General features: G+C 40.2%; 1 protein-coding gene across 7 annotated transcripts in view; it reads right to left on the reverse strand.

The window, feature by feature from the left end:
• LOC139260276 (arginyl-tRNA--protein transferase 1) overlaps positions 1–16,819 on the reverse strand; it is a 320,830-nt gene that overhangs the window by 129,691 nt on the left and 174,320 nt on the right. For all 7 annotated transcript variants that reach the window (XM_070876677.1, XM_070876682.1, XM_070876681.1 and 4 more), the window contains one exon: positions 3,824–4,005. In XM_070876677.1, coding sequence (XP_070732778.1) covers positions 3,824–4,005 — 182 coding nt within the window. The remainder of the gene's footprint in view (positions 1–3,823; positions 4,006–16,819) is intronic.

The following is a 16,819-nucleotide window of genomic DNA, read 5'->3' on the forward strand; positions in this document are numbered from 1 at the left end:
TGTGTACCATGAAAGAAGCATCTTGGGAGTTCATAGGCTATTTATACCCACATCAGGTTACACAAGGCTTGCAAGAGGATCCTATGCTCTCCAGTAAAACACAATATTTAATCATTCCTCAATGTTTTTTTGTTTAATATTTACAGATGTATGATTTGCACTGTCTTTATGGAATGCAGAGATTATGCATTCTACTGAACTGGAATAACCAAGATAAATTTATTTCGCTTAACTTTAAAATCAGAATATGAACAGTGCAGACAGACACAACATTGGTAGCAATAGAATTCTGTTCTGACTATCCTGTATTCTGGAATAAATCAATGAAAATAAGGCTATAGAAAATTATGCAAGTGGAAAAGGGAAGAAAAAGCTAATTATGTCTATATTATACAACATTCAATCATTCAATATCAAACATATTATTTATCTTACAACACACACAACAGGATAACTTGATTGTTGTTGCATTATTTGTGCAATTTTGCCCATTAAATTGTCACATTTTTCTCAGTTTCTCTATCTCCCTTCATGCCCTCTTCAAGTTCAACTTGTCCCCGAGACCCACCTCCTGCTCTCTTGATACTATTCCATCGAAACTGCTGACCACCTGACTTCCCTTCCTGGTCACCATGCTAGCTGACATTGTTATCAGTTCCCTCTGCTCAGGTACTGTGCCTTCCCTTGCAAATCTGGTGTAATCAACTCCACCTCAAAAAACCTTCAACTATCTTTGCAAAATTCCATTCTATCTCCAACCTCCATTTTCTCTCCAAAGTCCTTGAACATTTTGTCACTTCCCAAATCAGTGCCCATCTTTCCGCCAATTCCATATTTGACTCTTTTCAATCAGATTCTGTAACCGCCTTAATCAAAGTCACAAATTACATCCTTAGTGACCGTGGTGCCGATAGCTCCTTCTCAATCTATCTGCAGCCTTTGACATGGTCGGCCATGCTATCCTCTTCCATTGCCCAGCTGAGTGCCCTCGCTTGGTTCCACTCTTATCTATCCAGTCATAACCTGAGAATCTCCTGCAACAGCTTCTCTTCTCGACCTCGCACCATTACCTCCAGAATCCTCCAAGGATCTACCCTTCTCCTACTTCCTCTCTATATGCTGCCCCTTGGCAACATTATCCAAAGACAATGCATCAAGTTCCACATCTTTGGTGATAATACCTAGCTGTACTTCACAAACTCTCCTGACCCCTTCGCTGCCTCTAGATCGTCAGCCTGCTCGTCAGACAATCCTGAGTGAACCGCAATTTCCTCCATTACACATTGGAAAATCTGAAGCCATTGTATTCGGACCCCGCCACAAACTCCGTTCCCTCACCACCCTTTCCATTCCCCTACCCACCCATTGTCTCAGGCAGAGTCAGACTGTTTGCAATCTCAGTGCCTCATTTGACCCTGATCTGATCTTCCAAACCCATATTTTCTCCGTCATAAAGACTGGTCACTTCCACCTCCGTAACATCGCCCGTTTCTGCCTCAGTCCACCTGCTGCTGAAACCCTTATCCATGCTTTTGTTCCCTCCAGATTCAACTATTCCAATGCTCTCTTGGCCGGCCTCCCATCTTCCAGTCTCCATAAATTTGAGCTCTTCCAATACTTTGCTGCCCGTTTTCTAACTCACCAAGTCTGGCTCATCCATCAACCCTGTGCTCGCTGACCTACATTGGATCCTGGTCCACCAATGCCTCAGATTTAAAATCCTCATTCTCATGTTCAAATTGCTCCATGGCCTTGCTCCTCCCTCGCTCTGCAAACTCCTTCAGTCCTACAACATAGAAATGGGAGTAGGCCATTCAGCCCCTCGAGCCTGTTCACCAATTAGATCTGTACCTCAACTCCATTCATCAGTCATTGTTCTATATCCCTTGATACCCTTATTCAACAAAAATCTATGATCCGAGTGTTGAACATTTCAATTGACGCAGCATCCACAGCCTTCTGGGTGAGCAAGTTCCAGATTTTCGCTACCCTTTGTGTGAAAAGGCATTTCCTGATTTCACTCCTAAATGGTCTAACTTTAATTTTATGATTATGGCCTCTTATTCTGGATTTTCTCCACTAGAGGAAATGGTTTCTCTGTACCTATCCTATCGAATTCCTTTTTTTAGATCACTCCTCAATCTTTTAAACTCAAGGGAATAAACCCAAGTTTATACAACCTGTCCTCATAATTTAAGCCCATAGTTTTAGTCTGTCTATGCCCCTTAGTAATGTTCTGCTCCCATCCATATAATTTAATCTGCAAACTTGGATATATATCTTTTTGTTCCTTCATCCAAGTCTTTAATAATATATATGATGAAAAGCTAAGGAGTTAGTACAGATCCCTCGGGAACCCCACTTGTCACTTCCTGGAAATCAGAGAATGAAACCTTTATTCCAACTACATATAAATAACATCCATAGATTCCATCCACGATGCCAGCGACCACCTTAAAAATTTCAAGCTAGTAGTCAGACATGACCTCCCCTTCACAAATCCATGATGATTCTCTTTGATCAGCTAAGTTGGGTGGCAGTGTGAGCTGCGAGGAGGATGCTATGAGGCTGCAGAGCGACTTGGATAGGTTAGGTGAGTGGGCAAATGCATGGCAGATGAAGTATAATGTGGATAAATGTGAGGTTATCCACTTTGGTGGTAAAAACAGAGAGACAGACTATTATCTGAATGATGAGAGATTAGGAAAAGGGGAGGTGCAACGAGACCTGGGTGTCATGGTACATCAGTCATTGAAGGTTGGTATGCAGGTACAGCAGGCGGTTAAGAAAGCAAATGGCATGTTGGCCTTCATAGCGAGGGGATTTGAGTACAGGGGCAGGGAGGTGTTGCTACAGTTGTACAGGGCCTTGGTGAGGCCACACCTGGAGTATTGTGTACAGTTTTGTTCTCCTAATCTGAGGAAGGATAGATATTCTTGCTATTGAGGGAGTGCAGCGAAGGTTCACCAGCTTGATTCCCGGGATGGCGGGACTGACCTGTCAAGAAAGACTGGATCAACTGGGCTTGTATTCACTGGAGTTCAGAAGAATGAGAGGGGACCTCATAGAAACGTTTAAAATTCTGACGGGGTTAGACAGGTTAGATGCAGGAAGAATGTTCCCAATGTTGGGGAAGTCCAGAACCAGGGAACACAGTCTAAGGATAAGGGGTAAGCCATTTCGGACCGAGATGAGGAGGAATTTCTTCACCCAGAGAGTGGTGAACCTGTGGAATTCTCTACCACAGAAAGTTGTTGAGGCCAATTCACTAAATATATTCAAAAAGGAGTTAGATGAAGTCCTTACTACTAGGGGGATCAAGGGGTATGGTGAGAAAGCAGGAATGGGGTACTGAAGTTGCATGTTCAACCATGAACTCATTGAATGGTGGTGCAGGCTAGAAGGGCCGAATGGCCTACTCCTGCACCTATTTTCTATGAATGTTTTTTTTCTATGATACTTGTCCAAGTGTTAAGTCACTCTGCCTCTGATGACAGATTCCAGTAACTTCACAAATTAAACAGAAAGGTCTAGCTACCCATTTCCCACTTCCTCCTTTCTTAAATAATGGAGCAGAATTCCTGAATCTAGAAAACTTTGGAAATTATGAATTGGAAAATCATGTTAGCGATCTGTATGCACAATATTAGAGACTACGCATTTACTCTGTTTCTCCTTTTATGTAAAGCAGCAGGCGGTTAAAATGATTGTAAATTCATTTTAACCGCCATACAAATATCATGTCTGAAGATGCAACACTAATTAGTAACACAAAATGTACATATCAAAGCATATTGAAAAGCAAAATAAAATCTTACTATACCTGACTGCAGAATAAACACCCAATGACAAGAATGCATAATCAGGATCATAATAAAGGTACACAGAGGAGATGCACCGAGGAAGAATGTCAATTACTCCGACTGCAATAATCTTTCCATCCAACCAGTACTGTTGATGAAATGATCCATAACCTAAATCAGGCCCATCTGGTGGATTCTCTGCCTGGGAGAGGGACAAGAAATCTCATGAGAGAACATCCAAGCAATTTAACACATCAATAATACATACATGTTAACATACATAAAAGGCAAAAGTGCCATTTTATTAATTGTGCTGGAGTATTATCTCTTTGGGCTTAACCCTGTAAATTATGCAGTCTTGAATTCTATTCTACCACTAAGTCTGCACAAGACATTTAAGTTAAATGGAAAATTGGTATTATAACATTAATGTTTGGCATTTCCAAAAATACATACCAATTTTTTCCACATTTAGTCAATTTGCTGAAAAATATATATTTTTAAAACATTTCTAAAAATTAATAAAAGGCTTTCAATCAATATTTCAAATGTAAAACTTTCCATTTAAGATAGAGCATTCTGCAATCAGCCGGACAAAAGTCAAAACTCATTCCCAAACAGTGGCAGGTGGATTCTAGCAACAAGTCAACCATGAGACTTGAACACAACTACTTGGTGTTGATTATCTCTTCTCCCTTATCCAATTTTTTCCCAAGTTGTCAAATCATACTGTATTCTATTGAGAGGCACCACCACACAGTCCTCAAATGCTTCGACAACATTCACATTCTTGATATGAGCCTTGATACTGAATGTTAATCTGCTATTTGACTGTAAGGGACTTCACAGCCAAGCTAGGTCCTGCGCACAGCTGATGTGGACTCCAAATGGTTGTTCCAATTACAGCCAGCTAACACTGCATCCAGGGGGTGCGGACTGGGGGAGATCAAACATGGGACCGTTCTGGACCATATGGCTTAATACATACCAGATACCGATAGAGATTAATATGCAACTTAAACGAGGATCTGAGTATTACTATACTTTTTCTATGTTATAGCAACATTTATATTATAGGTGTTTTTTTTTAAAGAAAACAAACTTGCTTTGTTGTTTATTCTTCATAATTTTTTGGGGGGCACAATTTATTTTTGTTCTCCAAACTCTATACAGATGACAGAATAGACAGAACCACAGAGAGACTAGCCGGTGCAGTGGGACCAACCTTTCATCTAGTCTTTCCTGGATGCAAACAGTAATTCACAAAAAAAATCCTTCTCTTTAGGGCAGTGAAGCATTAAAGTGTTAGGCTTTGTACCTGCTGCTGAATTATACAGGATTAAGTTTAATTCATATCGTGTAAAGTGATGGAAAAGTGGACATGAACTGTTGGCCTGTCTGTTTTTGCCACTGAATATTTCCAGCATTTTCTGTTTTTGTTTCAGAATTCCAGCATCTGCAGTTTTTTGCTTTTTGTTATATAGCTGGGAAAGTAGAGTCTGGAGATAACAAAGATGTAGGATAAGAGTTTCAGCAGCAGTGCCTCCCAAATCCGTGCTCATCTTTCCCGCAACTCCATGTTTGATTCCCTCCAATCAGGTTTCCACCCTGCCTAAAACTGCCCTGATCAAAGTCACACCTTATCCTATGTGACTGTGACTGTAGTAAACTATCCTTCCTCATCCTTCTTGACTTGTCTGCAGCTTTTGATAGAGTTGACCACTCCAACACCTCTCCTCCATTATCCAGCTGGGTGGGACTGCACTCGCCTGGTTTAATTCTTATTTATCCTGTCATAGCCAGATAATCACCTGCAATGGCTTCTCTTCCCGCTCCCGTACCATTACCTCTGAAATCCCCCAGGATCCATCCTTGGTTCCCTCCCATTTCTCATCTACATGCTATTCCTCGGCGACATCATCGGAAAACACATCAGGTTCCACATGTACGCTGAGACACGCAGCGTATTTGACATCCAGTACTAGATGAGCAGAGATTTCCTCCAACTAAATATTGCGAAGACCAAAACTATTATCTTTGGTCCTGTCACAAACTCCATTCCCGAGCCACCATCTCCATCCCTCTCCCTGACAACTGCCTGAGGCTGAACGAGACGATGTGCAACCTTGCTGTTGTATTTGACCCCAAGATGAGCTTCTCACCACATAGCCGCTCCATCACCAAGATCACCTACCTTCACCTCAAAACATCTTCTGACTTTGCCCCTGCCTCAGCTCACCTGATACTGAAACCCTCATCCATGCCTTTCTTATCTCTAAACTTGACGATTCAAATGGTCTCCTGGCCAGCCTCCCATTTTCCAAAGCTCTGCTGCTAATATCCTAACTCGTGCCAAGCCCCGTTTACCAATCACCCCTGTGCTTGTTGACCTACATTGGCTCCCATCTGGCAATATCTCAATTTTAAAATTCTCGTCCTTGTTCTCAAATCCCTCCAGCCCTACAATCCCCCGAGTTCTCTGCGCTCCTCCAATTCTGGCACCTTGCACATCCCCACTTTTAATCACTCCACCATTGGCGACCATGCCTTCAGCTGCCGAGGCCCTAAGCTCTGGCATTCTCTTCCGAAACCTGTCCACCTCTCTAACCTTCTTTGAGATGCTTCTTAAAACCTACCTCTTAGACCAAAGCTTTTGGTCCTCTGTCCTAATATCTTCTCATGTGGCTTGGTGTCAAATTTTGTTTGATTACTCTCCTGTGAAGTGCCTTTGGATGTTTTACTGGATTAAAGGTGCTACATAAATGCAAGTTATTTTTGTTAGTAGGGGTGAGGGAGGGGCATGTTTTTGGAGAACAAAATGGGTCAGCTTGGTGATGTACTAAATGTGGGGTTTGAAGTTCAGGTAAGGGTCGAGCAGGACAAGGATGATAAAAGTACTCAGCATGCCAGTGTGTAAAAGTTTGTTAGCTGTGGTTCACAGCTGGGTTGCACACTCGCCTGAGTCAGAAGGTTGTGGGTTTAAATCCGACTCCAGGGACACTCCAGTGCAATGCTGAGTGAGTGCTGCACTGTTGGAGATGCTGTCTTTCAGATGAGACATTAAACTGAGACCCCGTCTCTCAGGTGGATGTAAAAGATCCCATGGCATTATTTAGAAGAGCATGGGAGTTATCCCCGATATCCTGGCCAATATTTATCCCTCAATCATAACAAAAACAGTTTATCTGGTCATTATCACATTGCTGTTTGTGGGGGTTTGATGTGTGCAAATTGGCTGCCACGTTTCCCACAGTACAACAGTGACTCCACTCCAAAAATACTTAATTGGTTGTAAAGTGCTTTGAGACCTCTGGTGATCATGAAAGACACTATATAAATCTAAGTCTTTCTTTCTTTTACTGAGTTGTAATCTAACTAATTAATAGTTAAAATGTGAGCATTTTTGTTTTTAGATATTAAAACTTTTCTTTAAACACAAATCTTAGAAAGACTAACTGTTCTCAACAAGAAATATGTTTAGTTTAAACATCCTATCACCACAGGCTTAAGACTATTTGAATAATGAAAACCAAGAAACCTACTTAACAGGCCCTGTCAAGGGGACAAAATGAGAAATAAAAAGTAAATAAATTATGACATCACAAGGATGGAGGCCAGTGATTGGTTCTTCCATATTAATTGAATCACTGAACAGGGAATTAATTTTAAAGAAAGCTAAAAACCGATTTAATTTGCTTCAATTGTTGATTTTCTAACTTTAAACTTAATTTATTATTATATATATTAATTTTGTTTAATTATAATTAATCTTTATTGTACTGATTTTACTATTGTATACTCCTTGTTGTATTATTTACAATGTAATTTTAATTTCTTTTTTTCGTATTTTCACCTGTGTCTATCTGCGTGCGCATTTTGGCTGCCGCTTCAGACCCAAGCCTTTAACCTTTTTTACACTTCCTTCTCCTGCTTTTTTCTCTCTTTCCCTCCCTGGTCAATATCTAACGTGTTGCAAGACAAAAAGTTATTACTTACCATACGTTTAAGTTTTGGCCCGAAAATTGTGGTCGGAGGCTTCCTGCAGGCGGACGCCTCCGACCGAAATTTTTTTAATGAAAATACCCGGTGGTCCTGGAGGAACGAAGAATTGCGTTCCGAGGCCTAGTTGCGCAGTCCAGCGTCTTCCAGGATCGTATGCGTAACTTGGGATCATGTGAGCCTGGACCACCAATCACAATGTAGTATTTTCATTCATAGCAATGGGAGCTCCAAGCTCCCATTATTATCAATGAGAATAGCCCTAAAATCAAATAAAACACCAACATAAATAAAATAAACACTTCACTTTTTAAAAATTAATAGAAATTGCAATAAATTAAATGTTTAAAAAGAATATAATTTTTTGAATTAAAAAAATGTTTTAATAATGTTAAAAATAAACTTACCTTCATGGACAGGGTTTTAATATAAAAATAAGTAATAACATTTATTTTTTCTGTGTTTTAAAACTCTTACATTGGTAAAAGTAGGATATATGCCTGCTTTTACCAGGCGAAAGAGTTTGAAAGATACTCGCTGAGCAAGAGTTAGGCAAATAGCCCAAATCTCCACCAGCGAATGTCCTTTTCCTGGGGACACGTGCGATCTATCAAATTGTCAGATCGCTAAAGCCGGTTCTCGGCGCATGTGCATTGCACGCCAAGAACCGACATTTGCGAGGCCTCTTTGGGTGCGTGCGCACCTCGTACGCACCCGGAAAGGCCGCAATTTTAGAGCCATTTGTGTTTAAGCCCTGAGAAACTGCTGTACCTCAGTTGGAAATTTTAATGAGTAATGCATACTTCAGCTTGGTATCTACTATGATTTTACACAACCTATTATTGAAATGTAAAATAATGAAGATGCATTATTGGACGACATATCCTCAAATAAAATTAATCAATAATCTGAGGCTGTGGGGTTCACTGGGCAGAATAATATTTTTTAGTCTCAAGACTCTGCAAGACAACTAATCAAGCAAGATATAGTGAGCGTCTGCATGTGTGTGTGTGTCTTCCCTTCCATATGCTTAAAAATGATACTGAGGATGAACTTTGGCCTAAGTGAAAGGGAGAGGGAATTAGGCAATAAATTGGTGGGATATGAGCTAAAGCCAGAGTAAATAAAATGTACATTATCATTTGATATTTTTCTTTTAATTTACGTCTCAAATGCTCCACTACCTGAATCACCTTATTCTTTAGTCACAATCGTTTAGAAATAGATATTTACAGAGCACTAAATACACCGAGCATTAGTTGTGTTAAAGTGAGTATTTCACACAAATATTTACATAATTCAGAGTATGACCATCACTTGCATAGGTCATGACCTAAAACAAAAATGTAATTGTCAGGTTGTCTGAAAAAGCTAGTTTTGTAAATTAGATTTGAAAAAAAATAAACACGCATATGAAAAATCACTGGCACCATATGTATGCTGCTAGCAGCATGTATCCACTAGACTGATGGGCCAAATAGCCTTTTCTGATTTAAGAGATAATGTTCTACAATACACAGAAAACAATGAAGCACAATACAGCATGAGTTCTGCTGTTAGTAAGATTGATAGTTTTAGTCCAGTAGAAACAGATTAAATCAAACTAACTTCAGTCTCATTGGAGATTTTATTTTAAAATAAAGAGCTCCTCGAATAGCTCAGTGTATAACGGCACACGATGCTGAGGAACAAAGGTCTCAGGTGCAAGTTCAGTCTATTCTCAGTTAGCCAATCTCAGCAAGGTTGATTGATGTGCAAATGGACTCAGTGCCCCAGACTAACAAGGGAGGGACAAAAAAAATACTTGGGAGTTTCCCATCACTGACTTACCCAGTAACCCCTTGCTGGAAGTGCACATGACTATCCACCTACACTGCTCTGCAGCGAAGAGGAATTATGTTTTATTGGACAGTAGTCTGGCACTTACTAATGTGGTATATTCTATTTAACACGCCAAGAAATTTTATACAAGCTTATTGCGCATTGTGTACTATCAATCTGTAACTTAATGTTAAAGACATGGCAGATGTTCAACTGTATTAATTTATACAAAAGCACAATACTGTGGATGGATGCTGGAAATCTGAAATAACAGAAAATGCTGGAAATGCTCAACAGGTCAGGCAGCATCTGTGAAGAGAGAAACAGAGTGTTTCTCCACAGATGCTGCCTGACCTGTTGAGTATTTCCAGCATTTTCTGTATTAATTTATATGAATTTATATTCTTCCCTCTGTTGCCTTCCTGAAGGACTCATGTTGGACAACCGTGTCACGGTGCTGCCAACACAGGTACCTTACCTATACAACATTCTTCACATGCATGCATAATCAATGCTGCCAGGCTATTCAACTGTGGATCGCATTACCGACAAACCTGATCCTGCCTCACCCACACAATGGCAATTATGTCCAGCAGGGGTTACTGGATAGTGATCTGTAGTTGGAGCCCAAGCTGATTTTTCACCCTCCCCCTCGCCTCGGGGTGTTAAGGTTAACTGTTGTCCGGCTATTATTGCCCTGGCAGAAACATCCTAACTCAGCATAGGATCAAACCTTCCTGTTCTATATGGTACAGGAACACATCAAGGAGCCGCTAAACCATTAGGTGCAGTATAGACAACATTTATCCCAACAAGGATCTCATTGAAACATACAAGATTCTGAAGGGGATTGACAGGGAAGATGCTGAGAGGTTGTTTCCCCTGGCTGGAGTGTCTAAAACTAGGGGGTAAAGTCTCGGGATAAATGGTCGGCCATTTAAGACCGAGATGAGGAGGAATTTCTTCACTCAGAGGGTTGTGAATCTTTGGAATTCTCTGCCCCAGAGGGCTATGGATGCTGAGTCGTTGAATATATTCAAGGCGGACATAGACAGATTTTTGGACTTTCGGGGAAATCAAAGGATATGGAGATCGGGCGGGAAAGTGGAGTTGAAGTCGATGATCAGCCATGATCTTTTATTGAATGGCAGAGCAGGCTCGAGGGGCCGTATGGCCTACTCCAGCTCTTATTTCTTATGTTCTTATGTAGGGAAACCCAACGATATTTGCCATGTATCCTCTAAGTTGTATTTTCCTGCAGCCCAACATTTTAGAATGCAGACCACATTAATTTAGACAAGGGACACTGATTGATGAAAGGTCATTGACCTGAAACGTTAACTATGTTGCTATCTCCACAGATGCTGCTTGACCTGAGCATTTCCAGCATTTGTTGTTTTTATTTCTGATTAGACAAGGACATTCCCAAAAAAGATCAATTTACAAAATCCCAATACTGGCTGGTTTCTCAGTTATGGAGCTGAATCCCCATTTCTTCACTTTTATAGAAACTTGCAGAAAGTTGATGTGGATGCATTTTCTGATAACTGGTTTTGCTTTGAAAAAACCCAGACATAGGAAGTTATCCAAGATTTGACAGAAAGCTCCAGTCTGCAAAGTTCATGCCTTTAACACACAAATAAAGGTCTTGCAATAGCTAGTTTCTCACATCAATTCACAATCATTTCAAACAAGATATTTTCCAGTTATTTGGCAACCACTTTGGAAAGATACCAGCATTTTATCATTAGATGATGTCCAACTTCTAGGGGTACTGACTAAAATACATTACCATTGCAAAATCCGGACCAATGACGGCAAAACTGTCAGATGTTCGCCGTCATTACTCCTCTGAAAGTGACAGTAACTTCTGGAGTCAGCGCATGCGCAGATAAATGTTGTCAGTTACTTCGCCACAGGTTGCACTGTAAACTCCCCAGAGCCGGCAATCAATTCAAAGCACAGTTCCTGACAAAAATTTCCCCTTTCTGCTAGAATATCGCTGTTAAATCCCACAAAAAAGTTATGCCTTGTTGAAAGAGGTGTAACTGCGTTTTTAATGGCGTACTGACTGCTGAACAACCCTGAAAAACGAATTTTATTTTTGTGCAATGTCAAATATTTCCATTAATGATAAGAATTACATGGCTTTTAATATAATTTTTTTTAAAGTTTGTTTGATATTTCAGCTTCTACCATAATTCCATGTGTATGTCCCAATCTTTATTTCGCGCTCTGGTAAATTTATAAAAAGTTAGAATCTATGCATTTTACTTCCTGGTTTGCTGTGAGAATTCTTCAATTTGATTGGCTGCTTAGCCTGCTTGATGGCATCACTGTTGGTGGACACTGGAGATTCGCTTTATTTGGCACCAGATTCAAACTAAGAGCTGAAGTTCACAAGAGAGATTGCTATATCTTCGTGGGGAACTATCTTCTAGGTCAACGGCGAGCCCCGTCGCTTCGTTGCTGACCGCAAATTCCGGGCCATAATATAAATTAGAATGAATAGCCTAAAGAAATAGCACACACGCAAGAGAGAGAGAGAGAGGGATGGAGGAAAAGAAAGGAGGACAGAAAGAAAATAAGACAGAAATAATTGGAGACAAGCAGAGATGCAGTTACAGGAAACATAAAAATTTACAGCGCAGAAGGAGGCCATATCGGCCCATCGTGTCCACGCTGGCCGACAAAGAACCACACAGCCCTTGGTCAGCAGCCCTGAAGGTTACGTATAAACCTATGAACAATGACGGAAAGGCAAAGAGCACCCACCCCAACTGTGACATCCCTTATACTGAAACATTCTACACTTCACCCCACCCGGAGCCATGTGATCTCCTGGGAGAGGCAAAAACCAGATTAAAAACCCGGGCCAATTTAGGAACACAGATCATGTTCATTTTTTTTCAGGTTCCCAATGTACTTGATCAACTAGAAATATAAATATGTATTTTCTACCAGACTACATTAATGTCACTTCAACACACAACTGGCTATTACATAAGATGGAAAAAAAGTATATTCTATGGCGCTAAAATATTTGCCATTTTAAGACCACCCTGTGTGACTGACACTCTTTATGCATATTTTATGAATTATGCACCTGCATGTTCCATGTATTTTTCTACAAATTAATATTTTGTAAAATAAGGCTTGATTTCCATTTAGGTGCCTTTTTCATTAACACTGCTCTAATGATTGCAGTGCAAAGTCGTAGACACAATTCCTTAAGAAATCAGTTTCTTTATCAAATGCTTTTAAGGAATAGTTAAGATTGCTTATTGATGCAAGCTAAAAAATAAAAAAGCATACATTAAATTGGAGAGTAAATTAAAGTTAAAATACATTCCAGCTGCTATGTTTTCAATTCTGCAATCATCAAGTGCAGTTACAAAAACAAGGTTGAACCCATCAGTTGAAACATTTTCTTCCAGAATTCCATTAAAAAAACAGCATGGGCAAGATGACTGGTTTCCCATGTGCACAGAAAAATTGCTGGCATATTGGTCATCCAGAATTTTGAATTTGACACTAGAATCACGGAAATCTTGCAACAAATTGAATGCAAGATTTAGGGCTAGAATTTCCATTGCATCGCCGCCCGGTTTCTCAGCAGTATTGGTCCTTTTGGGCGAGAACCGAGTCGGCAAAAATTTACATAACTCAGTTCCGCCGGCGGTTTAAAAGTGCTGCTGGGAAGCGGATCGCTAGCGTGCACCATCCATAGATTGCCATCGCCCGATTTTTGGCTCAGTGGTGACCCGTAGGCAAGTTGAAAAAAAAACACCCATGAGAAGCAGCGGAGCTGGGCGGTAGGTAAGTAGCCCTGCAAAAAAAAGTAAGTAAATGGGTTTTTACTAATTATTTTACAATTCTCTTGCAGTGATTAAAGTGAAAAGGGTCCAGAGAATGTTTTTCAGATTTTTTTATTTTACGTTTTTTTGAAAATATATTTCTTGTGTTTTTCTCCTCCTAGGCCCAACCCTCAGCCTCGGTGTAAATTTTAGTTATTATTGACCATTTAAAAAAAAAAACGCCCAATCGGCCGACGATTCCATTTTCCGTTGAGAATCGGGGTGTAAGGTCCATTTTTTTTTCTGGAATTTGAGAATCTTAGCAGTAATTTGGCTGGTAATCTGGCGCTGGAAATTCTAGCCCTTAAGTCTTTAATTTTTTTTCTGTAAATTTCAATTGCATCGATTCTGCTCAGTAAAGCATAAATAATAATCAGCATTTACTGCAAGCTTGGTCAATAAGGAAATCTTGCATTGTTGCTCCTGTTCCAATGAGACTTCTATGTATCAGGCATCACGTTCAGAGTTTCCCATTTTGCTGCTGCTGGCAGGTCCAGATCTCTGCTCCCCAGTCGGCTGCTTCAGTCTCATCTCTCTTTTCCTAACCAGTTACTCTAAGGACCAATACAGCACAACCAAAAAGTATATAAATATATAAATTTTGCAGCTGTTCCTAGTGACCAGTAGCCTTTGGCATGTTTGTTTGGCAATGTTTTCGTATTGTTACAATGCCATGGGGTATGGTGACTAAGTGCAGCTTAAGAAAATTAGAATGCTGATCCTATTTACTTGGTCCTTGTGGTTTGTTTGCAATGTTCTGTGGGCACTGTACATGTTTTAACCTGTTCTAAGCCACCATTTATCCCAACATTGTTTCTTTGCCAGTATTTTCGGGCCGTTACAATGGTAAACACGTCTCGTATGGACCAGGTTAGCTAGGAACAGCTCAAAAGCTGTTTTTAATTATGCATCATTTAGTTTCAGAGTCTCTTTCTCTCTCCAGTAGAACCAGGAACAAAATCCAGTATAACTGCTGGAATCTAATCTAATCTAATAAAAGCAGAACTTGACTTATTCAGTCACCATAAAAAAGTGGTCCTGATAATTAAGTATCAATTTCATTTAAAAAGTAATAAAAAAAATTTTTAAATGAATATAAGCAATTCTACTCAACAAGAATTGTGGTATAATAACCATGGGAACTGTTTTCCATTACAATTTTAATAATATTGAAAAAAAGTAAGAAATACAGTAGCCAGTTCAAAGCTCAAAGTGAGCTGGGACTTCCATTAATTGTTAGCACATGTGCTAAAACTATTCAGTCAAGAGGCATTTGTAGCACAGATATCAGCTTGCTCCTTACATTTAACAAAGAAAGCAGAGTACAAAACACACAAGCTGTCTTCTCCAATGTTATTTTCTTTTCCGTAGGAGTATGATCTCATCCAAGTGACCCTCAATTTACCCACTAGTTTGGAAAATGTGTTTCTGGACCAACATCTCAAGCTTCACACATTACAAAACACAAGGTACCTTATTTCACTCTGAGAGTGATCACACTGAAGCTATTATAGACCGAATTGTGATAACTTATTCTTTGGGCATTAATCGCAGCAGTGCAGAAAGCAAAATCATATGATCTCAGAAATTGAAAATCAAGTAAAGTGATGAATGCACAGAAATACTACTTTACAAAGCATGAAAAATACTAGTATTGTTTATTGACCACTGATCCAGGTTATATAAAAAAAAAATCAAATCACCTCATCTGCATTCCACTACTCGATGTCCCTCCCCACCTTGGTTAGCTGGAACATATATATCTCACTGATCTATAGAGTCGACCAGACCTATATTCCCTAGAGTCAAGAAGAATGAGGGGTAACCTCACTGAAACATAAAATTCTTCAGGGGCTTGAGAGGATAGATGCTGGGAGGATGTTTTCTCTGGCTGGGAAGTCGAGAACTAGGGGTCACAGTCTCAGAGTAAGGGGTCAGCCACTTAGGACTGAGATGAGAAGAAATGCAATCATTCAAAGGGTTATGAATCTTTGGAATTCTCTACCTCAGAGCTGTAGATGCTCAGTTGTTGAGTATATTCTAGGCAGAGATAACTACATTTTTGGATACTAAGGACTCATGGGATATGGGGAGAGTGCAGGAACATAAGAATTCAGAGCAGGAGTAGGCCATTTGGTCATTCGAAATGTAGAGTGAAATGCACTTTCATGTAATTGGAAAGTATTTTTGGGTGCACATCGATGGAAAAGCTACAGTATAGCTGGAGAGTTAGGTCTCTTTTGAGCTTCTGAGTGTACTAAAGCTGGGCAGTGTGAGACCCCTATAGGAGCTGTCTCACAATGGTCTGAGTTCACAATGGGTGCAGTACAACACCAGCTTCTACCCTCCATAAAATGGTTTATTTTTTTGACACTTTTGATGTTAATAGAAAGTGGACACTTCTACCCTCTGTCTCCCAATGTTAAAAATTAACAATCGCTGATTGTTCTGTGCTTGCATTCAAACATGTGCATGCAGTGCCCAAAGTGGCTCTGGCAACCATCTCAAACCAAATCAGGGAGATTAGCAGCTTGGCATACTGCTCAACCTCAAGCAAAGCTTCCTTCCTCATAGCCAAACCATTACCCAAACTGTTTTGCTTTCACTTCCAAACCATCGCCCCTACCTCTCCCCCACAGTTGTCACCACCAACGGTCCCTTGAAGCAGCGTGGTCTTGTTTAGTTTCACTTTACAAACCTCCATCCACACATACACACACCGTTTCCACCTCTGCCATCTGTTACCACTGTTACTACACCCTACCTTCTGTAACTCCCTCCTAAATCCTTTAACCTGGTCACTTCCTTCCTTACTTTCAAAATACTCCTTAAAAACACCCCTCCTTTAACTGTGCTTTAGGGTTTCCCTTTGTCGTTCCATTTCCCTCCTGCTGTTTCTTTGCCCTGTAAAGCAACTAGGCATATTCCAGAATATAAGGAATGTTGCAAAAATCTTCGCTGTTGTTGTTGATTTTGCTGTGACCTGCTGTTCACACCATCAAACTGTTCTGCCAACCGTGTGCTGCGCTCCAGATACTGGTCTGAGAACAGCAAGCTGCAGAATAACTGAGGCCGAGGTGAGATTGTCAGTGTACGTTTGGAAAACCATTTCTCGAGCACTGTTGATTTCATATTTTTAAGGCTAGACCCTTAGTTATTTTTTAAAAATAGGTTGTCTTCGAGAATCTATGGGCCCAAGTTTCCACATGATTTGCGCCTGATTTTTTTTAGGAGCAACTGGTGGAGAACGGACTATCTTAGAAATCGCAATTCTCCACATTTTTTTTTCTGCAGTTCTAGTCAGTTAGAACAGTTTCACTTTAGAACAGAATTTTTTCT

This window comes from Pristiophorus japonicus, chromosome 3 (genome assembly GCF_044704955.1).
Source record: "Pristiophorus japonicus isolate sPriJap1 chromosome 3, sPriJap1.hap1, whole genome shotgun sequence".
NCBI lineage: Eukaryota > Metazoa > Chordata > Chondrichthyes > Pristiophoridae > Pristiophorus > Pristiophorus japonicus.